This window comes from Pyrgilauda ruficollis, unplaced genomic scaffold (assembly GCF_017590135.1).
Source record: "Pyrgilauda ruficollis isolate IOZ18807 unplaced genomic scaffold, ASM1759013v1 scaffold268, whole genome shotgun sequence".
Classification (NCBI taxonomy): Eukaryota; Metazoa; Chordata; class Aves; order Passeriformes; family Passeridae; genus Pyrgilauda; species Pyrgilauda ruficollis.
The window spans coordinates 47,541-68,425 of NW_024524022.1; the positions used below are offsets into that span (position 1 = coordinate 47,541).

General features: G+C 46.3%; 4 protein-coding genes across 7 annotated transcripts; 1 reads left to right on the forward strand and 3 right to left on the reverse strand.

Moving 5' to 3' along the window:
- Window positions 1-3,533: 3,533 nt before the first annotated feature.
- Window positions 3,534-4,946, reverse strand: TEX12 (testis expressed 12). The gene is made up of 5 exons (XM_041471430.1): window positions 4,861-4,946; window positions 4,694-4,796; window positions 4,092-4,197; window positions 3,939-3,990; window positions 3,534-3,678 (listed from the first exon to the last, which is right to left on the reverse strand). Exons 1-5 carry the CDS (start codon window positions 4,944-4,946, stop codon window positions 3,534-3,536), a joined length of 492 nt encoding a protein of 163 aa, XP_041327364.1.
- A 2,772-nt stretch (window positions 4,947-7,718) lies between these two features.
- IL18 (interleukin 18) lies at window positions 7,719-11,611 on the forward strand. The gene is made up of 6 exons (XM_041471409.1): window positions 7,719-8,138; window positions 9,026-9,099; window positions 9,709-9,717; window positions 10,209-10,346; window positions 11,098-11,243; window positions 11,366-11,611. The coding sequence occupies exons 2-6, from the start codon at window positions 9,033-9,035 to the stop codon at window positions 11,609-11,611; spliced, it is 606 nt and encodes a 201-aa protein (XP_041327343.1). The 5' UTR covers window positions 7,719-8,138; window positions 9,026-9,032.
- A 1,159-nt stretch (window positions 11,612-12,770) lies between these two features.
- On the reverse strand, window positions 12,771-16,844 carry SDHD (succinate dehydrogenase complex subunit D). 3 transcript variants are annotated; one of them, XM_041471416.1, is made up of 4 exons: window positions 16,539-16,844; window positions 15,792-16,108; window positions 14,606-14,750; window positions 12,771-13,410 (listed from the first exon to the last, which is right to left on the reverse strand). In XM_041471416.1, the coding sequence occupies exons 1-4, from the start codon at window positions 16,841-16,843 to the stop codon at window positions 13,245-13,247; spliced, it is 933 nt and encodes a 310-aa protein (XP_041327350.1). In that variant the 5' UTR covers window position 16,844; the 3' UTR covers window positions 12,771-13,244. The 3 variants fall into 3 exon arrangements, with proteins under 3 accessions (XP_041327350.1, XP_041327352.1, XP_041327351.1); XM_041471418.1 differs by having other exon boundaries at window positions 15,792-15,896; window positions 16,539-16,617; XM_041471417.1 differs by lacking the exon at window positions 16,539-16,844 and having other exon boundaries at window positions 15,792-16,191.
- Window positions 16,845-17,277: 433 nt separating this feature from the next.
- NKAPD1 (NKAP domain containing 1) lies at window positions 17,278-20,879 on the reverse strand. Of its 2 annotated transcripts, none has more exons than XM_041471427.1 (5): window positions 20,725-20,879; window positions 19,773-19,873; window positions 19,434-19,586; window positions 18,904-18,957; window positions 17,278-18,499 (listed from the first exon to the last, which is right to left on the reverse strand). In XM_041471427.1, the coding sequence occupies exons 1-5, from the start codon at window positions 20,791-20,793 to the stop codon at window positions 17,974-17,976; spliced, it is 903 nt and encodes a 300-aa protein (XP_041327361.1). In that variant the 5' UTR covers window positions 20,794-20,879; the 3' UTR covers window positions 17,278-17,973. The 2 variants fall into 2 exon arrangements, with proteins under 2 accessions (XP_041327361.1, XP_041327360.1); XM_041471426.1 differs by having other exon boundaries at window positions 19,434-19,589.
- Window positions 20,880-20,885: the final 6 nt, after the last annotated feature.

Consider the following 20,885-nt stretch of genomic DNA (forward strand, 5'->3'; position numbering starts at 1 on the left):
GAAGCAGATCACTACACAATACCACATAGGCTGATCTATGAGGGAAAAAAAAAAGAAAAAAGAAAAATAGTATTCACTGACTTTTAAACTCATTTGTTTGCCCCTACTAAGTGATTGCTCTTATTTTCTAGATCATCTTACATGATGGTGTCAATGACCTTACATCAAGCTTTACCCACTGGTAATTTTTCCATATTAAGCCAGCTATTCTCATAAAGGAATTTTTAAAAAATGTATTATTAATAATTAAGAAATATCCTCCAGACTCTCTCCAGGATGAGATTTAGGCTGACTTAGCTATGGATCTTTGCCCTCCTTTTTTTTCTGGCTGTTCCCCTGTTGATGTAAAATGCCCACTCTCTTCTTTTCCAGTGCCACCTTCAAAGACAATTCAAAGGTCAAGCATTCTACCATTAGCAAAACTGAATTTTGATTAATTCTGGACAAAATGTCCTGAGCCTAAAACACCTCTAGTCCCTACTAGATTTGGGGTTTTTTTCTATTCTGACCCACATTTATGCTAAAAGGCAATTTCATTTTAGGTAAACAATCAAGATTAGCCTTTTCTCAGGAAAGAATTCTCATCAGTGATTATCTAAACTCTGCATTATCTGTTATTTCCCATTTTTAGCTTTTAGATAATAGAAGAGCAATGAGAGGAACTGAGTTTTTCAGCACTTGCACTTTCCAGCCTGTGAAGAAATTCACAGCAAGCTCAGAAATGCAAAGCCTCAGTGTAAAGATCCCCTTGAGTCCAAGAGGGTCGGAACTTCATCTAAAATGCTTCCAGATTTAAAAAAAAAAAATCCATTTATATTCTGTTACTGATCTGTCATCTTAGACCTTCTTGTTAATTTATAGGCTGGAGCTTAAACAAGGAGGGGAGAAGCTTAAAAGAAAACGTAGTTACCAGCTGAGCTTTGCTGATCAGATTTAGCAGCTTTAAAGCCAATTAATTTTCTGTCCAAACCTCCTGCAGTAAAACTGGAAAGCAGATAGGGATGGGATGGGTGCCAGGTGGGTTTCATGAGGAGCTCACTCCTCAGGGGGAGCAGGAAGGAGCCCTCGGTGTCACAGCAGAAGAGAAAAGAGCTTTTGTTTCTCCCAATAAACACTGAAATCCATAAGGGGGGCGGTCAGCAGGGTGGATGAGTTTTAGTCAGATAGGAAAGCGATAAATTTTTGTTTTTAATTGTTTAGAAGGAAAATAGTGTGCAATGAGTGTGTTCATTATTAAGATACTTAGTGGAACTCTAAAGAGCAGCCAGCAGAAAAGTGCTCCCTATTTCCTATGGAAAGTTCCCTTTAAACAGGGAGAGATAAATGTATGATTGATTTCCATTTTCATTTTCAATACAATTTCCAATGTATGAAGTGTTTCTATTACTGAAATATTATTTAATTTCACAAGAGGAGAGGCTGACTTATTTTCAGTGGACCCTTTAAACTTTCTGAATTCACCATTTCAAGCCTAAACTCTATAAAATAGATATAATTCATAAATCAATAGATTTAATTCATTTTACTTACTATATATATATATATATATATATATATATATATATATCTCCTGACCTATATTTGTGCAGCAAAACCAGAAGCTTTGTTGCTCTTAGTAATTAAAAAATGTAATAATTATAACCACACTGTTCATAAGCTCACCTAGGTTACTATGGCCATACTCACTGACTTTACTCCTCAAATTCTAAATTCCTCTTATTATCCCAGACATCCCCCTCTATGAAAGATTATTAATTGGAATGACAACCAACTGTATAAGAAATCACTGTAAAAAACCAAAAGGCATCATTCTAAAAATATGGCTTGGATTGAACTGCACTGAGCCATCCTTCATTGTTTTAAAAGTGGAGTTTTACTCATTTTTGTTGGATTTTATGAAGTTTTTAAATAGAGCAAACTGCTGCAACAGGAACACTTGATTCCCCAAAGGAAAAACCTTATCAAATTATTGTATCCCAAAATCTAAGTTCTGACACTTAATAACAGTTGGATATATTGGCCACATAAACTAAATGGAGATAATCCAAACCCAGATGCTCTAAAAAGGCTGCACCATTTCCCCAAGCACAAACAGCTCAAATGCAGTAACAGGCAGGTGCTCCTCAGTAATTAGATTTGTGTAACTTTTCTTTGTTATTCATAAATAACTGTGGGTAAATGTCTGAGTTCAGGCCCTTGGCAGAAGTCATTGTGAAACTCCGGGTTGTGTCATCACTAGAGATGAGCCAGGATTTTAGAAACACCCAGCACAATATTTTAGAAAATGTCACTTCCTACATCTTCTCTTTTTCTCCCACATTTCTCTGTATAAACAGAGAAGCGTGAGAGTATCAGGGAAAAAACAGGAGACTGCTAAATATGATGGCAGAGCAGTGGTGAGACTTTGGAAAGCCTTTAGATGCTAAAGATGCAGATAGGCACCTTACGGGATTTTCCAAAATTCCTAAGCGGGTAAGGCGCTTACACCATGCTTAGGCACTTTGAAAATCCTGCTAAGGACATATCTGCATCTTTAGGGATCTAAATCTCACCCTACATGTCCAGTTCCTCTCATTCTTTGCTTTAAATCGTGTCGCTGTGACACGTAGCACATTTGGCTTTGAGCTCAGGAAAGGGGGAAAGGAGGCTGGATTAGGGCTGAGAGGATTTAAAGAGGAAATCACTGCACGCTACTGGGGTAGAGATGGAAATATATCTTGTTCCAGCACTTGCCTTTATTACATAAGCCCCACACTTTGTACAAGTGATCCTTTGCACATTCCATGTGTCATCTTTTTTTTTTTTTTAACAGAATAAAGTGACAAGAAAGGAAAAGGGCTCAGTGTTCTCAGAAAAAGTGAATATCAACAAACAACACTCATGTAGCCAAATAAAATAACACTGTAATTCTAGATCGTGTTAACATTATCTATTTACTTATTGACATCAACAGCAAAGCTTTGATTATGTTTTACATTAACATGGCCTTGAAATGTAACACATATTACCATATTACAATGCAGTTGAAATTAAAACTTTATACTTTCTCAAAGTTCTTTATAGAGCTCTCTTATTTCTAAGCTGATTTTTCAGCCTGTTTACATTCTGAGGCTAAATGGAAATAACATTGCAAGTATATTCTACTAAGATTTTAGCACAAAAACATTTTTTAAAGTAGAAAGGAAAAAAAAAAACCCACAACCAGAAAATAGTTAACATGAAATAATCTGAGGTCATTTTCCACTTACATCATCCATTTCTATATTTCACAGAAATGGTTTTTTGCTATGTTTAGTGTGTTAACATGCCTTAATGTCTTAATCCCTTGAGTCACAGGATTTAAAACAGGTATTCAGAATTGTTTTTATTAACTTCCACTACACTATGCATTTAAACACTAAGTAGCTGCTTAACTTGAAGTTTCCTCAACTGACAGAAATATTTATACAAGAAACAGACATCACAACACTCATCACAGTTTGTTTTCATACACAAACACAACTGTGGCTCTGCATTTCTATAACAAACTCCATTTAGCTTTGCAGACTATTGGCAATGACAGTGAATCTCTGTTTCAGCATCTCCCTTTTCTGCTTTAAATGCTTTTCTATGGCCCTGGCTTCTTTTAGGATCTCATCAAGCTCCTGGACATAAGAAGAATCCAATGCTATTCTTTCACTAAAGTGAAGAAATCTGTGGTTAAAATCAATGCTTATGCCATTCACTTTCTCACTACTTTTATGTTTTTCTTAAAAATGGGTTGTCTACCAATACCCAGTTTCTGACCCAATTAATCCTCTGCTGTAATAAAAACCACCATTTTTCTTTCAAGATCTGTTTGACAATTTTCAGTGTTAATTTCCCTAAACTGCAGCCACCCATCCATCTTATCTGGAGAATTTTAAAATTGCTGTGCAAATAGCACAAAGTTAACTTGCCTTATAGTGTCAGCATATTTTGATAACAAGTCATTAATTTCTTTGCTGATCTCTGTTAAGAGAGAAAAAGATAATTTTATTTAAACATTTGGCTGAATCTCAAGATGAAATTAGGCCATTCCATACTCACTTCCAGTATATTTACTACATCACCATTTAAAACCTTTTCCAGTGGTTCAGTCTTGAAAAGGGACTGCGAGTCCTCAGAAGGAGCCAAATCTGTTTTGTCAGACAACGGAGGATTTTCTGAAGCTTCATTCTAACAACAGAGCACATTAGGAAAAATACAGTTCTGGGAAAATACCTTTGCATAGAGTTTAGCTGAGAGAAAGAAGAGGCTTCAAAAGACCTTGAGGGTGTTTTTGGAGAAAATGCAAGTGGGTTAACAGTATCGTGAGCATCTTGGGGAATGGGTGGAAGTACCAGACTGAGATCTCTGTATATATATACATTTATTTATATATATACATGTATTTATATCTATATACTGATATATGCAGTATATATATCTCAGTAAAATCTGGTGCACTTCAGAAGCTTGCTCTCAAGAAGTTCTACATAAATATGTCCCAGTGCTTACCCAATTTTTTTGGGCTTCAAGCCCTCAGAGAAACTGCGGTTTCCCCACACAAAAAAAGTAATTTCTGTTCCCCTAAACCTCCCTAAAATGCCGTGGATCTCTGTTCCTTCAACCCAGAGGAGGACATGGGATTTGGGGGGGGGGAGTGGGTCCTCCCTCACACAGCACCACTCACCTCCATATTTTTACTTTTATTTCTGTTTTTATCTGCTTTTTGCGAGTTGCTCGCCATGGCCGCCTCACGGAAAGCACCACCAGGTGTTTGCTGAGCGGTCACGCTGAGGAGAATGTTTAAATAAAAGCCTGTAAAACCTGCAGCCTCTGCAAGGGCGCTCCCCTCACGGGGGAGGCAGCGCCTCAAAGGGCTGGAGACGGCGGGGGAATGGCGGGGAGTCCCAAGCCGGCCTAAAGTCGATATCCGAGGGCATTTAATTCGATATCAGAGGGGATTTAAACCTTTCTGATCTCCCCCAGAGCCTGAGGGCACCGAGGCGGCCAGGACGCCCCGGCCCCGCCGCTTTCCCCTTCAGGCGGGCGGGCAATGGCCGTGAGGGGCCGCGACTGTGAGGACGAGGGAAAAGGGACGAGAAACAAGGGACGAAAAACAAGGGACACAAGGGACAGGACACAAGGGACGAAGCACTAGGGACACTCGCTCCCCTCAGGGCTGGCAGCACCCCCGGTGCCAGCCTCGGTGGCAGCGGCAGGAGCGGCCCGAGGCGATCCCTCAGGGCCCGGGCGGCGGCTCCGGCCAGGCCGTTCCATCAATGAAAGCTTTGAACAGTTCTTTAAACCTTTCCTGTCAAATTTCACCTTCTAAACGAAATCCGAATGGATCTGCCTCAAAAAAAAAGAGCCAGAAATGAGCGCAAATGGAGCGACCAGGCACTAAAATGAGTAAAAACGCTAAAATGAGTAACAGCACTAAGATGAGTAACAGCACTAAAATGAGTAAAAACACTAAAACGCATAAAAACACTAAAATGAGTAACACTTAAATGAGTAACACTAAAATGAGTTACACCAGTGCAACACAGGGCTGCCAAGACCGTATTTTCTCTCTCTTGCTGATGAGTGGAGAATAAAACTGTATTTCCCAAGGCTGTGTTTCACCACTGTAGGTGAATCGTGCCTTTGTTCACTACAGTGACATCAATTATTGCAAGATGGGAATTTATGATAATGGTGTGCTATATTATACGATTTACATGATGATACGTTATTTAAGTTATGGTATGTAATGTTATGTAAAGTTTGACTTGGGTTTTTTTTTTTCTTTTTTCTTTCTTTTCTTTATTTTTCTATTTTCTGTTTTGAAGAGAGGAAAGGACCTCAATCTCACGTACATCATTCACAGAGGAAATTAAAATATCAGCATAAGAAATCAAACTCCTGAAGGAACAAGAACTAAATACTTCCTCAAAGTAGAAACAACTTTTAATAAGCGACCATAGCCCACTTCATTTAATTATCAGATATCTCATAGATAATTATGTTATTAGCATTACTATCAAAACATTAAGAAACAGATATGACAGAACATGTTAGGGAAATATTCTTGAGATATTTACTTAATTGTGTCATGGTAATAGTTTTATTAACAGACGATCTGGAGTAAAACAAATTAAACATGTGAATTTTCATTTCCATTTTCTTATGGATAAGGTAGTCTATAAATAAAACTCAGATGGAAAGTAAAACATTAAAACACTTAAAAGAAAATTGTCTAAGGGGAGAGAGTTCACTCTTACTGGAGTTCCAGTTCCTTTAAAACTGGAGCAAAATTATCTAAGCCATTACTCTAAAAGTAGTTGCAGTTCCTCTAAGATTGGAGATATTAAATTCCAGGAGAAATGAAAAGTCTAAACTGTACCACAAAAACCATTGTACGAGTTAGATCTGGTCCTGAAAAATGCAAATATATGCATAAAGGATAAGGAAATGCTTTTTATTCAATGTGTTCAGTGAACTAATTAAATTTTAAGGCTCTCAAAGGCTGACATGAAAGACCAAGTCCTCCTTGCATGGAATATCAACTGGCCAAAAATATTAGTGCCAACAGCTAATACAAAGTAAAAAAAAAAAAATTATCTGAATGTATATTTAAACTTAAATGATTAATTACTAGCACAGTGTTAATTTTTGAGAAATGTTTTTTGCTAAACCAGCCAAAATCCAGGGTTATTAGTAAAGAGGCAGGGGTTTAGTGTTAGTGTTGGTGTTGGTGTTAGTATTAGTATTTGTATTAGTTATAGTATTAGTGTTAGTGTTAGTGTTAGTATTAGTATTAGTATTAGTGTTAGTGTTAGTGTTAGTATTAGTGTTAGTGTTAGTGTTAGTGTTAGTATTAGTGTTAGTGTTAGTGTTAGTGTTAGTATTAGTATTAGTGTTAGTGTTAGTGTTAGTGTTAGTGTTAGTGTTAGTGTTAGTAAAGAGCCGCTCCTGCTCTCAGGGCTCCGCGGAGGTTCCTCCGCCCACGCCAGCATTCCCGGGCGCTGCTGCCACCAGCAGCGGGCACCAGCAGCGCGGAGATTCCATCCCAAAGCGGCTGTTCCCGCAGGGAGCCGGCATGGAAGCCAGGCTGCCACGGGCAGCACCTGCCCCAGAGCTGCTGGAGCAGCAGGACGAGCCCGCTGACATCAGCGCGACACCGAGCGAGCGGGACAAAGCCACCCTCGGAACCCCAGATTTGCATAAGGCGCTGGCTCCTGCAGCGAGGAGGGGAAATGCCGTGCGAGAAATGCGGACGTAGGCACAAACCTTGGGAAAACGTCCCGATTTCGGCCGCCCCAGCCGCTATAAAACCCCTCCCGGCTGCGTTAAGGCAGCGCTGGCTTCCCTCCGGCTGGGGCATCCCCGGTGGCAGCGGGGACCTGACCCGGGGTGGCCTTGGCACAGCGCCGATCCTGAGCCCGGCAGCTCCGCTGCTGCGCCTGCCGCGGCTCCCATCGCCCGGCTGCAGCTCCCGGGGAGCCAGGAAGGAGCACCGAGAGCCAGAAAGGAGCACCGAGAGCCAGGAAGGAGCACCGAGAGCCAGAAAGGAGCACCGAGAGCCAGAAAGGAGCACCGAGAGCCAGAAAGGGCTCCTGAGGAGCCAGAAAGGAGCACCGAGAGCCAGAAAGGAGCACCGAGGAGCCAGAAAGGAGCACCGAGGAGCCAGAAAGGAGCACCGAGAGCCAGGAAGGAGCACCGAGAGCCAGAAAGGAGCACCGAGAGCCAGGAAGGAGCACCGAGAGCCAGAAAGGAGCACCGAGAGCCAGAAAGGAGCACCGAGAGCCAGAAAGGAGCACCGAGAGCCAGAAAGGAGCACCGAGGAGCCAGAAAGGACCACCGAGAGCCAGAAAGGGCCACAGAGGAAACAGAAAGGAGCACCGAGAGCCAGAAAGGAGCACCGAGAGCCACCTCTGCTCCCGCCCCGCATCCTGCGCTTCTCTCCGCTCTCATCGCCCGACTGCAGCTCCCGAAGAACCAGAAAGGAGCACCGAGGAGACAGAAAGAACCACCGAGGGGCCAGCAAGGACCCCCGAGAGCCACCTCTGCTCCCAGCCCGGCCCCGCGCTTGCCCCGCTCCCTCCGGCGGCCGCCGCTGCTCCCGGCCCGCATCCCTGCGGCTTCTCGGGGTGAGTCATTGCAGGCCGAGTCAGGAGCTCCTTTGAGCTTCTGCGTTCCTTTCAAACGGTAGAAGCTCTAAAAACGGTCCTCGGTAAAAGGGCTAGATAGCCATCTTTTGCTACTCAAGGTTGGGCTTGATGATCCTGGAGGTCTTTTCCAACCTTTTTGATTTTGTGATCAAGGGAAGAAGCACAGTCATTTTGTTCTACCCATTAAACCAAGGGCCACTTTTTCCTTTAGTCCTGTGTCAAAAGTTCTGCCTCTGCTTGCCCCTGGGCTTTGGAGTAACAGAGAACTTTGAGGTTTATGTGCTAAGAGCGAGATGTGCAGGGCTGGGTGTTGTGGTATCTCGTTTCCAAGGCGTGGATGTGCATGTTTGCAAACAGAGATGCTGCTGGGAGCCTGCTGTCTCTTCTGCACAGCTACAACTTCATTAAAAACATATGAAATACAAAGAGAAAAAAAATCACTCAAATACATTCCTTAAAGTGCGTTGTTACAGGGACAAAGAAAACCACGGTGATTCCCACCCTAATCCCTCTGGGTGTGCGTGTTTATTTATGTTTATATTGCTCACTTTTTATATAAAAGGTCATTTTCAACTGGTGAGAACGCTTTGGAGCGAGCTGGGTATTTTGACTGCACAATCAAATCCCCATGCAAGAGCCAGATCTCCCCATTGTTCACCTGGTTTTAAGACATTTAATATTTTTAGTGCAAGGGATGACCTTTCTAGGGGCAGTCAGAATGGGCTGTAACTTTTGGGTATTTTGGAAGCTCATGCTTTTCTAGGGGGAACCTCATAAGGTCAGTGTGTGCAGGCTTAGCTTTTATCCCTTTATGGGGTAAGAAGCATCGAGCTTAACTCTGATTCCTCTCCCTGTGCTGTGGGCAGGGTGAAGATGAGTGCTGAAGAGATTCTGGTGCGTGCAGTAGAACTTGGACAAAATTTCTGCCTCTATTTTGACGGTAATTAGAGCATTTAATAACCTTTTCTGTTTGAATACCGATTTAACACAATTCCTTTGTCAGTCTGATTTCACCTAACTCCCCTCACAAACTTCAGTTTTAAGTGTTAGCCAAGTAGCTGAGTCAGAGGAATACTTGTTGCTTGTACAAAAAATCCTGGGAAAGGACACTCAGAAGTGTTGGAATACTGGGAGTGGACTTGGAGTGGGTGAGTAATTTCTGATCTCATGGAAAAAAAGTCAGTTAGAAAACAGTTTCTTGTTTAAAAGCAATTTGTAATGAGTTCTTGTCCTTTTGCTCACTTGAAGGCACTGCTCGAAACCAAAAATTTGCATGCAATTATTCCTCAGTTTTAGGCTTAGAATGACCTTCTCACCTTTAAATAACCCTAAAAAGGCATTTTGCATACCTCTGGTTTGGTGGTGACTCCAGTTCTCAAATGACTGGGTTTTCATTTGTTTTGCTCTGTAGTGACAGCAGCTCAGCCTTGGTGGCACTGGGCTGTGGGAACTCGTGGGTGGCTGCCTGGGCACAAAGTGACTCCTTTTGTGTGGGCAGAGCTTAATGTTGTTTTTCTTTCCTTTTTTTCACTGCTCACTTGGAACCAAGACGACGATGGTAAGCTGAGAACTCGTCTTTCATGATTTTGTTACTCATTTCATACCTGCTAATCCAGAGAGGACAAGTTTCACACTGAGAGTGGCTGCAAAAAGAACAGAGCTACAGCTCACTGCTACTTGTGATGCTGATGCTGCTTTAATTCCTCTTAGGACACAGGGTCGTGGCTTCCCTGACAGCACCTTTCAATGCACTTTAATTCTTGGGCAAAAGAGAACTGATGCTTCTGAGTTCTCATTAACAAACACAGCAGCTTTTCTTGCTTGTATACATAAATTTCTGTTATAAATAAACTTCTGCTTATAGAAATAAATTTCAGATTCTGGGAAATCTGCTTCAAGCAGAGGTGTAAAAGATGATGTGTTTGATATCATTCTAAGAACTCCTTTCATGTGTCATCCATAATGCCAGGACTAAGCTGGCAGCAAGCTGTCAGGATCTGAGGAGACAACAGCTAAAACATGAAGAATTTTGCTTTATTTTTCCTGCAGAGCTGGAGTGTGATGCCCTGTGCAAGGACAAGACCCTGCACCGAGTGCTGAGGAACGTGAACAGCCAGCTGCTGGTGGTGCGCCCCGACCTGAACGTGGCAGCCTTTGAGAATGTGACAGACAGGGAGATGCAGTCTGGTAATTTCCAAACAAACAGAAACCATCACCACCTTGATCCTGAAGGTGGTTTTGTTCTTTGTAATCAAAGCCCAATGGTGGGATTGAGAATAATGACTTGAAACTTCATTTGAGAGAAGAAAACTAAGCTGAGAGTGAAATTTTGTGTCTTGGCATTGGTGATGGATGAGATTTCTGGCTTAGACCAAAGCCTGCAGGATGTCACATCCAGGAAAAGGGCTGTTAAGATTTTTGCTTGGCTCTGATCACAAAATTCACAATTCCCCCCTTTTTCTTATGCTGGATTACAAAAAAATCACTTTAAAATTCAAACAATGTATTGGCACTAAAAGGTCTTACTTTCTTCTAATAATATTAGCTATAAACTTACTGTTTTGGCTTTGACTTTTTGAGGTGTTTCAGCAATTTATTTACAACTCTATTTATTGCCCATATTTATTTCTGGATCATCCTTATCCAGCCATGCTCTCATTTACAGATAGCCACTTCCACATGCCAATCTCAGTTCCTGCATGCTCCCAAAAGGGTCTGACCCCTCCCCACACTGCCTGGTGACCTTGCTGCACCCTGGTTATTGCCTGATTGAATAAAGCACAACCAGAAGCCATAAAAATTCAAGTCCTGGCTCTTCTGTCAGGAAAAATATCGTGGTGAGACAGCCAGAGCTGCCAGGGGAATGGTAAAACATCACTGACTGCAGTTGTGCTGCTCCCTTGGAGCAGGTTTTCAACAATAACCCATTTATTTCCAGGCAAAGGGATGCATTTCAGCATTCACTGCTACAAAACCACCACGCCCTTAGCTGGGTTGCCCGTGGCCTTCAGTGTGCAAGTGGAAAACAAGAATTATTACATGTGTTGTGAGAGGGAATGTGGAGAAATGATCGTTAGGTTCAAGGTAAGGGTCTGCTTCCCTCTCCTCATCTGTACAAATCCAACAGGCACAATTAACCACTCAGCTGGAATAAAGCTGGTCAGGGCTCGTGCTGGGATTAACCTGCTCCCTTCTTCCTTCCTCAGGAGGGAGAAGTTCCCAAAGAAATTCCTGGTGAAAGCAACATCATCTTTTTCCAAAAGACATTTACATCTTGCTCCTCCACAGCATTTAAGTTTGAATACTCAATGGAACGAGGAATGTTCTTGGCCTTTGAGGAAGAAGGCTACTTGAGAAAATTAATCCTTAAGAAACTGTCAAAAGATGAAGTGGATGAAACCATGAAGATGAGTTTATGTACGTTCAGTCAGAATAAAAATCACAACCTATGATGGAACACTTCAACAGTTTTAAAATACAGTTTGGGTTTTTTTTGCTTTTTTTTTTTAATAAGAGAAACTTTAGTCTGTCTTTACCCAAAAGTAATCAGTTTAATGTTTTAACTACTGTCAGTACTTATTAAAAAAAATAAATGCAAGTTTTTGGCAAAAGGCCAAGCATGTTTCCCAGTCAGACAGAAGAGAATTACACACTGAAGAAACAAGACTGTGTATGTCAATATAGTCCTGTAGAATCTGATCCCTAAAATCTTTAATGCCTGTTGACCCAACAGCTTTTGAATCAGGTTTGGACTTTTCCATTGCCAAACCTCTCAGATGATGAATTTCTCACCCCAGCAGCTTAAACACATCCAGCTGCATCCTGTGTGAGGAAACCTCAGACACTTTCCATGAGAGACCCTCAGCCTGCCCACAGGGACTTACCCATGACTCACCATCTGCACACTCCTCCTCCTCCTGGGACAAAAACAACACGTGCTGCCATTTAAACCAGACCACAGCACCACCAAAAAACTGGCCAGCTACCTGTTTTTGCTAATAAATAAAACTCCCAATCCACATTAAAAAGAAAAATCAGAAAGTCTTGTAGAATCCTAACAGTGACTTGGTGGTTCTGTTCATTGCAGAGTCACTGATGGTAACTCAAATTCTCTTCCTCTCACTACTAATAGTGCCACAAAAGTACCATGGGAGTGTGGAAAGAGTTTTCTACTCCTTGGCAATGTGAAAGTCAGACAGGATGAAGCAGGAAGTTAAAAACCACAATCTCAGTTCCCCCCTAAAAAATCCCTTAAAAAACAGAACATTCCCTCAGCCTCTTCTTCGTTGTCTTTTCTGTCACACAGGGCAACACAGACCAGAGTATTTAGAAAATAAACCTCAAGAAAGTGTTGCAGATGAACATAAAAACCTTGAAAGTTGAGTGTTCCTAAAGCCAATCTGAAAAGTATTTTTATTCTATGCCAATCCTTGTTGTGTTTTCTAAGGGACATTAATTATCCTTGTGTTAAGTCAAGTCTAAGTCTCCCCTAAGTATTAATTCATACAAATATTCTTCATTTTATGAAGTAAGGCAGAGCAGACCTATCTACAGAGAAAACATTTTAGGTAACCCAAAAGCAGTAAAAATGGTTCAGAAGCACACACAAAATTTCTGTAAATTCTTTATTGCATGGATTAAGAAAAAAGTATTCCCTTTTCTACATCAGCTCCCAGGGTCCAAAGAGTTACAGGGTCTGCCTTACACACTGATGTCAGAAGAAGCAGTTCAGTTTTTCACAAGCCAAGCTTGTTTTACAGAACAGGAAACCAACCAACAGTTACAAAAACACTCATTAAAGCTGGTATTACAAGGAGAGTTCCCTTTAGCTATGCAGGTCTGCCACTGCTGTAACTCATTCATCCCAATTTACAGCGCAGCTTGAATCCACTCACCCTCACTGGACATTTTCCAGCTCAATCTGCATTTAAACCTGCTTTTTCTCTATATATTCTAAACTAGCTCTGAGCCCCCTGCAGGCTCACTGGGGACCCTTGGCTGTTCCTTTGTGGTGCAGGATGTTGCTCACAAGCTGATGAAGCAGAGGCAGCAGAGGACAATCGTGTGTGTCGGGGCTGGGGCTCCTCAGAGGCTCCAGAGCATGGCCACAGCCTTGCAGATGCCCACGTCGTGGTAGTTGAAGTGGCAGAGGCCAGCGAAGGTCAGGGCAGACAGGATGTACAGCCCCGTGTTGGCCACTTTAATGGGGACATCTCCGTGCACATAATCAGTGATTACCTGGCCCAGACCCCTAAACAAGAGAGAAAAGCTCAAATCAGCAAAGCTCACTCACCGAAATCCATCCCTTTGTGCCCCCGTTCTGCCAACTCGCTTTTTTCCCCCTGCTGCCATCAGCCTATCCTGAAGAATGCTCAGTTCCCACACAGAAAGAGGAAGAATCTATTTCAAAACCAAAACAAAACCTTCCAGATTCTATTGAAAATACACAGATTGGCTCAGAGTTTTCTTGAGGAAAACAAGCGCTGACCACAGCTCTCCAAACCGAATCCCTGGAATCTGCCTTCTTATCTGACTTCCAAGGACTGGAAAAGAGGAAAACCAAGGAAATATCTGGGACCAGCCATTGTAACAAAGACACAGAAGACTCTTGGGTACTCATTTAGATTAGAAGAGTGACAACCAAAGAAATTAGCACATTTTCAATTTTTTCAACATCTGGAAGAGAACTCCTGTCCAGATTTGAACTATCCGGCAACACGAAACACAGGATGCTTGTCTTGGGAAAAAGCTCCCAGTCAGAGCAAGGAAAGTGCAAGAATCCCTGGCACAAATTCCTAAGGGCAAAACTGAGGTTTAAGAAAACCTGACACCCCCAAAGTATCACAGAAATCTGCTTTATCCTTGTGGCAAGGAACTCCCAAACCAGGATCACCTCAGGAGGGCGGATGCTGCCAGCCTGGCCAACCGTGCAGCTGGATCCACTCCTAATTAGCCCTGTCCCTGCTCTCATTAAGGATCACAGCAGAACTACACTGAGCAAACATCCATCCAGGAATAAAGGAAATAATCATCCAGGTCTCCTTAGTGGAATATTTGCTGTGAGTTCTTTACTATGCAGAACCTCATCACCACTGAGATGTACAAAGCCAGTGCACGGAGCTTTAGAGGCAGAATAATTTTGTATTATTTTTATACAGATCTGTTCCTTCTGTTTATGAAACACTGGCTCTTCCATGGGCTAAAAACATCCAGGATTCTACACTTCTAGCGGCAAGGAAGTGCTCTTAAGGTTAAGACACTACAGAGATTTTATGGATTCTTTTTCTGACTGAGAGAACAGAGAGAGAAAGGAAGACCGAAGTACGACCGCTCCTGCCACCGAACGTGGAGACCAAGGACTTTTCCCAGCTGTTTTACACTAGACCAGGATGAGGTCTGGAGGCACCCCACGTGCTCTGCTGTGAGCTGAGCCCTGCTGTGCTTACCAGTGGCCGTGCAGGGTGAGGGCTGCAGCCAGGGAATAGTCCACGGCCGGTCCAGGGCACAGGTAGGCTGCGGGGAGCAGCCCCAGCAGCAGCACACTGACCGCTCGCTCCCCTGTCCAGTGCAGAGATGCAGCCTTGGAACCGCCTGCAAGGAGAGACATTCTCAGGGAAAAGCGCCTCTGCCAAGGGCTGGAGGGATGCCTTTGGAAGCTGGAGAGTTTGCAAACCAAAACCCTGCATGAGCAGTGCTTGGGAGCACAACGGGAGCATCAGCCCAGGCTGAGACCATCAAGAACTGACCCTGTGAAATTATCAACGCAACGCCCCCAAAGTGCTCAACTAACACACAGATATCCATCCACCTAAACCAAAATACAAATGTTTTCCTTCGTTTTGGCACGGAGAAAAGAAATTTAGAAAGTGACAAGATAAGGAAAGCAAAGGATCTGAAGTTTGGACTTGGGCAAAGTGCAAAGTGAAGTGCTATTAACTGGCAGAAATGCTGCTGAAGGTCAGGGTACACACACCCCTCACAGGCTGAGGCACCACAACTGCACCATCATTTATCACAAATAACATCTCTGCACAGTTACTGCCCTGTCTAACAACGCTCAGCATTTCACAGCTTTTCCCTTAAATCAATGGGCATTTAGGATTATTTTTTCCTTTGCTGGTAACACCCATAACCACACATCACCCAATAAGACACCAAGAAAACCACTGCACCACATGTGAATCTCTTCTGCTCTTTGTTACAGCTGCCACTTAAACCCTCCTAGAGTGGCCCAAAAAAAATTATAGACTCAGCCTGGTTTGGGATGGGAGAGACCTTAAAGCTCATCTTGTTTTTAAGTCCCTGTGTGGCCATCAGGTACCACCTGTCACCTCTGTCCTTTATCCCTGCACTGCTGTTGGTGCCTTGATGGGCTAAGCCAAAATCTGCTCCTATACAGTCCATTGTTGACAGAATCACAGAATATTCAGAATATTCAGAAGTTGGACAGACAGTGAAGGATCACCTAACCCCAACGCCTGCCATGGGCAGGATGCCTTGAGCTAGACCCGGGCGCTCGGGTTCAGCAGCTCCAGGGATGGAAAAAGGGTTCTGATCCCGGAAAAACGAGAGTCCCGCCCACAAACACGGCCAGACAGACAGACAGACAGACAGACACAGACAGGGCCGTACCGTGTCCCTGGCGATGCGGGCCGTGGCTGTCGCGGGCCGGAGCGCAGCGGGCGGCGGCGGCACCGAGCGCGGCGGGGCGGCGGAGCAGGGCCGAGCCGAGCAGAGCTGCGGGACAGCGGGGGCGCGGCGTGAGAACCCCGCACTCTCCGGGGTCCGTGAGCCACCATGGTCCCGCATCATCCGAGGGTCCCGCACCCTCCGGAACCTCGCACCATCCAAGGGTCCCGCACCCTCCGAGGTCCCGGAGCCACCAGGGTCCCGCACTCTCAGGGGTCCATGAGCCACCAGAGTCCCGCACGATCCGAGGGTCCCGCACCCTATGGGGTCGCGGAGCCGCCAGGGTCCCGCACTCTCCGCGGTCCCGCACCATCCGAGGACCCCGCATCCTCCGGGGTCCCGCTGCCCCCGGGATCCCGCACCCTCAGCAGTCCCGCATCCTCCGGGATCCCGCACCCTCCGGGGTCCCGCTCCCCCCGGGATCCCGCACCCTCCAGGGTCCCGCACCCTCCGCAGTCCCGCATCCTCCAGGATTCCGCACCCTCGGGGGTCCCGAAGCCACTGGGGTCCCGCACCCTCCGGAGCCCCTCACCCCCCGGGGTCCCGCACTCTCCGGGGTCCCGCACCCTCCGCGGTCCCGCATTCTCCAGGATTCCGCACCCTCGGGGGTCCCGCACCGTCTGGAACCCCGCACCCCCCGGGGTCCCGCTCCCCCCGGGGCCCCGCTCCCCGCCGCCCCAGCCCGCTCACCCAGGGCGGCCCCGCGGGGCCGCGGCCGCAGCAGCGCCAGCGCCATGTCCGCTCCAAGGGCACCGCGCCCGGACACGGAAACGCTCCCGAGCTTCCGCCGCCGCTTCCGCCTCCGGGGCAACGGCCCGGCCCGGCCCGGAGCGGCGGCCGAGCTCCGCAGGGCAGCGGTGAGCCGCCAGAGAGAGCGGCGGATGGGGTTCAGGGAAGGAATCCTCCGCTGTGAGGGTGGGCAGGCCCTGGCACGGCTGCCCAGAGGAGCTGTGGCTGCCCCATCCCTGGAAGCGCCCAAGGCCAGGCTGGAGCATCCTGGTGGAAGGTGTGGTGCTCAGGGAACTGGAATGTCTCTAAATTCCCTTCCAGCCCGCACCGTTCTGTAATTCTATAATTCTGTCTTAAACCCCGCAACAGGTGCTCCTTACCTGTGTGTTCACTGCTGAAACACCTTGGTACACACCTTAAACACCTCCGTGAACATCCCATTTCTCTTTCCACTTGAAGGGAAAAAAGGAACAGCAGTCAGGGCTTGCAGTGAGGATTTCGGGCTGCTGGCACTGCTTTGTGCCTGTCCAGGACACAACAATCGCCCCACACATCCCCAGTGCCCTGATTTCATCTCCTGCAAGTGTGGTCAAGCAGAAACAAACAGCACAGGGAGAACACAGGCACCACCCAGACTCCCAGGCCCGTGCTCTGTCCCCGGGCTCTGCTCCAGAACAATGACAAAAGCATCGAACACATCTGGATTTATTTATTTTATTAAAAGGCTTGGCTGTTCGCTGCAGGGAGAACGGCCTGGTACCAGTTTCTCCAGTAACACTGGGCAGAGCAGAGACAGGACACAACACCCACCAAGGCCTCTCTGTCAGCACAAACGGTTTCAGCATCCCCATGGGGAAGGAAGGAAGGTAGACACAGCGGCCAGCCCACAGCAGGCTCTGCACAGGAGTCTAAACCAGGCAAACCGGTGGCTTTTGTCACCATTAGAGAAGTCACTGCCCCTTCAGCTGGAATGGGAGTATTCCCTCAGCTCCCCTCCGTGTCCAGCTGACCCTGTGCATGCCCCCACAGCTCTGTTTTTGGTGGAGGATGGGAAGACAACACTGCCGTGGGGGTTACAGTGACATTTCCCCTGTTACCAGCTTGATTTATCAGCCTGTCCTCTCTCCTACTGGCCATTATTTTGGTGAGCCAAAGAGCAATCTGTTCAAACATAATTTAAGGAAAAAAACAACCTGATCACAGCCAAGCTGGCAGGAGGAGCCCACCCGTGGGCCAGGGAGGTGCTGTGCTGCAGTGCTGCCTGGCGAGCGCGAGGCTGCCCAGGCTCGTTGCTCCCTGTGGGCTGGCAGCGTGTGTGTAAACCAGTGTTGGAGCAGTGCTGAGTGACAGACCTGCCTCTGTCCTCCCCTCCTGCTCTGAGCTGCACGCAGACCCCTCAGTCCTCATCAGAGCTGTCCTCAGATTTCTCATCCCCCGCCACCTTCCAGTTCTTCCTCTTGCTCCTCTTCTCCGGCACCTCGCTCGGCCTCTCGGGCACGGAGTTGTGCCGCTTCTTTCTCTTCCTTGGGGGCCGTTTCTCCTTTTTCCCCTCGGATTCAGTGTCCTCCGAGCTGCTGGTGCTGGAGCTGCTTGCATGGCAAAAGTCACTCTCCTGCCCAGAAGAAGAGGTAGGTTCCTTGGCAGGCACTTTCCTGGGCTTTTTCTTGCGCTTGTGTTTTCCTTTCCGGGTGCTTGGAGTCTCCTCTCCTGAGCCCTCGCTCTCCCCCCGGGAGGAATCTGTGGAACTTCTCTCCTGCTCCTTTTTCTTTTTCTTCCTCTTTTTGTGCGAGCGCTTTTTTTGCTTCTTCTTGTGGGATTTCTTGGTTTTTTTCCTTTTATGGGACTCACGGGCTGTTTGCTTCCCCAGGTGGGATCTCTTCTTCCCATTGACAGCATTTTGCTCATCTCCTTCCTGCTGATCACTGGAAAAAGAACAGGAGGAGGTGAACTGAAAGCCACTGAGTGATGAAACTCATTTATATCCAATCTGTAAGCCTGAAAAATATTGATGATTCTTCTGGGTGTAGGTTAAAAATAATTAACTCTGTCTTAAAATCTTGTTTTTCCACTCTCCAGGATACTGCAAGAATTTATTGGCCTCCCAGATTCATACATTTTGGTAACTCCAGCTAAACCTGAATATCTTAATTACTACAAAAGATTCTCCTAAGACTCACACCACATTAATGGATTTGAGTTTGTTAACAGTAAGGCTTTGCATTCAGGACTGATGCCTATTCAAAATTCAAAACTCAGTTTGTAAAATTCCCTGCAGAACTTGTCAGAAGGCAGATGCTGGATCCATCAGTAAGGGTGTCTGCCTTACCTGTCTGTGTCAAATTCTTCAGGGTACAACTCTTTGTATCCACTGTGCCCCCACCTGCAAGATAGCAGAACCATCCATCAAAAACAGACAACGTGTTTGAGGACAAAAATGCAATTCTGAAAAGGCAGAGCCACAGAATGAATCGGAATTTAGTCAGGGAGGAAGGAAATAGGACTGGTGTTATTTAAATACACCTTATGTTCTCACATCACAACTGATTTCATTAAATCTAACCCTGGACTTGTGTTTCCTGAGATTTTTTTAAGCTTATTGGGCAGAGTATTAATATTAATATTAAGCTTAGGGCTGGGCTTTTGGTGCTTAGTGTGCCTTAGAAACTCCACAGATGAGCTCAAATGGGTTATTCTGTGACATGGCAGAAGTTTGTACATGTTATTCATTCTCAAAATGAGCTGAAGCTCTATTTCATCACAGCACACACCAAACAGAAAACGTGCCATTTTTTGGTACAGGGCTCCAAAAAGATGTTTTAATTACAACCACAAAACACAATGAATTCCCCCACAGACCTGTCTGGCATGTTGGCTTCACATTCATACAGCTTTTTATTCCAGGATCTGGCCCTGAGGAGATCGTCTTCCACCAGGTCAAGGAGCTGTGGGTTCCTGGATTTCCAGTCTGCCCTGTGCCCCTCCTCGTCGAAGCCATCGCTGCGCATGCGGCTGCTGAGGAGAGGGAACAGCTCCTTCAGGGGGGAAACGCCTCCCCGAGCCCCCCAGAGCCCCCTCACTCACCTGGGACCTCCAACATGTCACAGTGAACACACTGAGATCGGGCTTAAGCACAGGCTTGACCTCTTTTCAGGGAGTTGTTAAAGAGAAAATGAATATTTCTGTGGTGTATCTCACCTGGAGGTGTCTGACAGCATTCTGCTCTGCCTTTTCCAGTAAGTCTCTTCTGTCTGCTTCTCCCACTCCCTTATTTTCCACATTTCTGTCTCTTCCTGAAGCTGAAAGCCACAAAAAGGGAAACTACTTTAACATCAGGGAAAACTCACAGTCATGCAGCACCAACCTCAACACTCCTGCTAAGGAAACTCACAGCCACCTTTCCTACCATCCCCAAAAAAAGGATTATTTACACATATCTGTATCCAAAAGAGAACTTCCTGGTGGTGGTTAGACCTGCTGAATTATGATTCATGAAATCAGTTTGCTAAACTTAATGGAGTTGCTTAACCTTGCACTAAAATCCTGCTTGTGCACGCAAAGTTCAAATCGTTTCATGCAATTAAAAGCACATACACAGTGCAACAAACAAAACAAAACAAAACCTATTGAGGATTTGCTATTTTTAGGTAAATACAGACATACTCCCGGGGTGACAAACGGGGTGAAACCGAAACTCGGGGAAAACCGGAACGGCGTTAAACCAAAAGTGACCCCGAGGAGGTGGCGGATTTACCAAACCCCTCGGATTTCTGCCCAACGCTCCGGCTGTCTCCTGCAGGATCAGCAGCGGGGCACGAAGGTGCATCACCGGGTGGCATCACCGGCACGGTGTCCCCGCATCACCGGGTGGCACCGCCGGGATGTCCCCGCAGCCCGGGGTGTGCCAGGACCACCACCGGGGCGTCCCGTACACCGAGATGTCCCCGCACCCCGGGGTGTCCCTCACCGTGTCCCCGCAGTCCACGGCTGTCCCTCACGGTGTCCCCACAGCCCAGGACTGTCCCTCACGGTGTCCCCGCAGCCCGGGACTGTCCCCGCACACCGGGGTGTCCCTCACGGTGTCCCAGCAGCCCGGCCCGCCCCGCTCGGCCCCGCAGGCCCCGCTCGGCGCGGGCGGCCCGGGCCTCACCTTGTTGTGCGCTCCGGTGTGGCGGATGACGTTGCGCAGCAGCACCTTCCCCACGGGCACGCGGGACATGCTGCGGGCGCTGCCGCGGGCGGCCCCGGGCGCGGTGCCGGTGCCGGGGCTGGCGGTGTTTGTGGCGGCGGGGCCGGGCCGGGCCGGGCCGG

What these genes read in the sequence shown, in the direction of transcription:
- TEX12 (XM_041471430.1), bottom strand. Translation starts at nt 4,946, where the DNA reads ATGCCCTCGGATATCGACTTTAGGCCGGCTTGGGACTCCCCGCCATTC. An exon ending in ACTGGAAAAGGTTTTAAATG is followed by an intron (nt 3,991 to 4,091) that starts GTGATGTAGTAA and finishes CTCTCTTAACAG; the next exon opens with AGATCAGCAAAGAAATTAAT. An exon ending in AAATATGCTGACACTATAAG is followed by an intron (nt 3,679 to 3,938) that starts GCAAGTTAACTT and finishes TCTTCACTTTAG; the next exon opens with TGAAAGAATAGCATTGGATT.
- IL18 (XM_041471409.1), top strand. Translation starts at nt 9,033, where the DNA reads ATGAGTGCTGAAGAGATTCTGGTGCGTGCAGTAGAACTTGGACAAAAT. An exon ending in AGACAGGGAGATGCAGTCTG is followed by an intron (nt 10,347 to 11,097) that starts GTAATTTCCAAA and finishes ATTTATTTCCAG; the next exon opens with GCAAAGGGATGCATTTCAGC. An exon ending in AAATGATCGTTAGGTTCAAG is followed by an intron (nt 11,244 to 11,365) that starts GTAAGGGTCTGC and finishes TTCCTTCCTCAG; the next exon opens with GAGGGAGAAGTTCCCAAAGA.
- SDHD (XM_041471416.1), bottom strand. Translation starts at nt 16,843, where the DNA reads ATGCTCCAGCCTGGCCTTGGGCGCTTCCAGGGATGGGGCAGCCACAGC. An exon ending in GCCCCGCGGGGCCGCCCTGG is followed by an intron (nt 16,109 to 16,538) that starts GTGAGCGGGCTG and finishes GCGACCCCATAG; the next exon opens with GGTGCGGGACCCTCGGATCG. An exon ending in CTCACCCTGCACGGCCACTG is followed by an intron (nt 13,411 to 14,605) that starts GTAAGCACAGCA and finishes TCTCTTGTTTAG; the next exon opens with GGGTCTGGGCCAGGTAATCA.
- NKAPD1 (XM_041471426.1), bottom strand. Translation starts at nt 20,793, where the DNA reads ATGTCCCGCGTGCCCGTGGGGAAGGTGCTGCTGCGCAACGTCATCCGC. An exon ending in ACACCGGAGCGCACAACAAG is followed by an intron (nt 19,874 to 20,724) that starts GTGAGGCCCGGG and finishes TGTGGCTTTCAG; the next exon opens with CTTCAGGAAGAGACAGAAAT. An exon ending in GAAGAATTTGACACAGACAG is followed by an intron (nt 18,500 to 18,903) that starts GTAAGGCAGACA and finishes TTCTTTTTCCAG; the next exon opens with TGATCAGCAGGAAGGAGATG.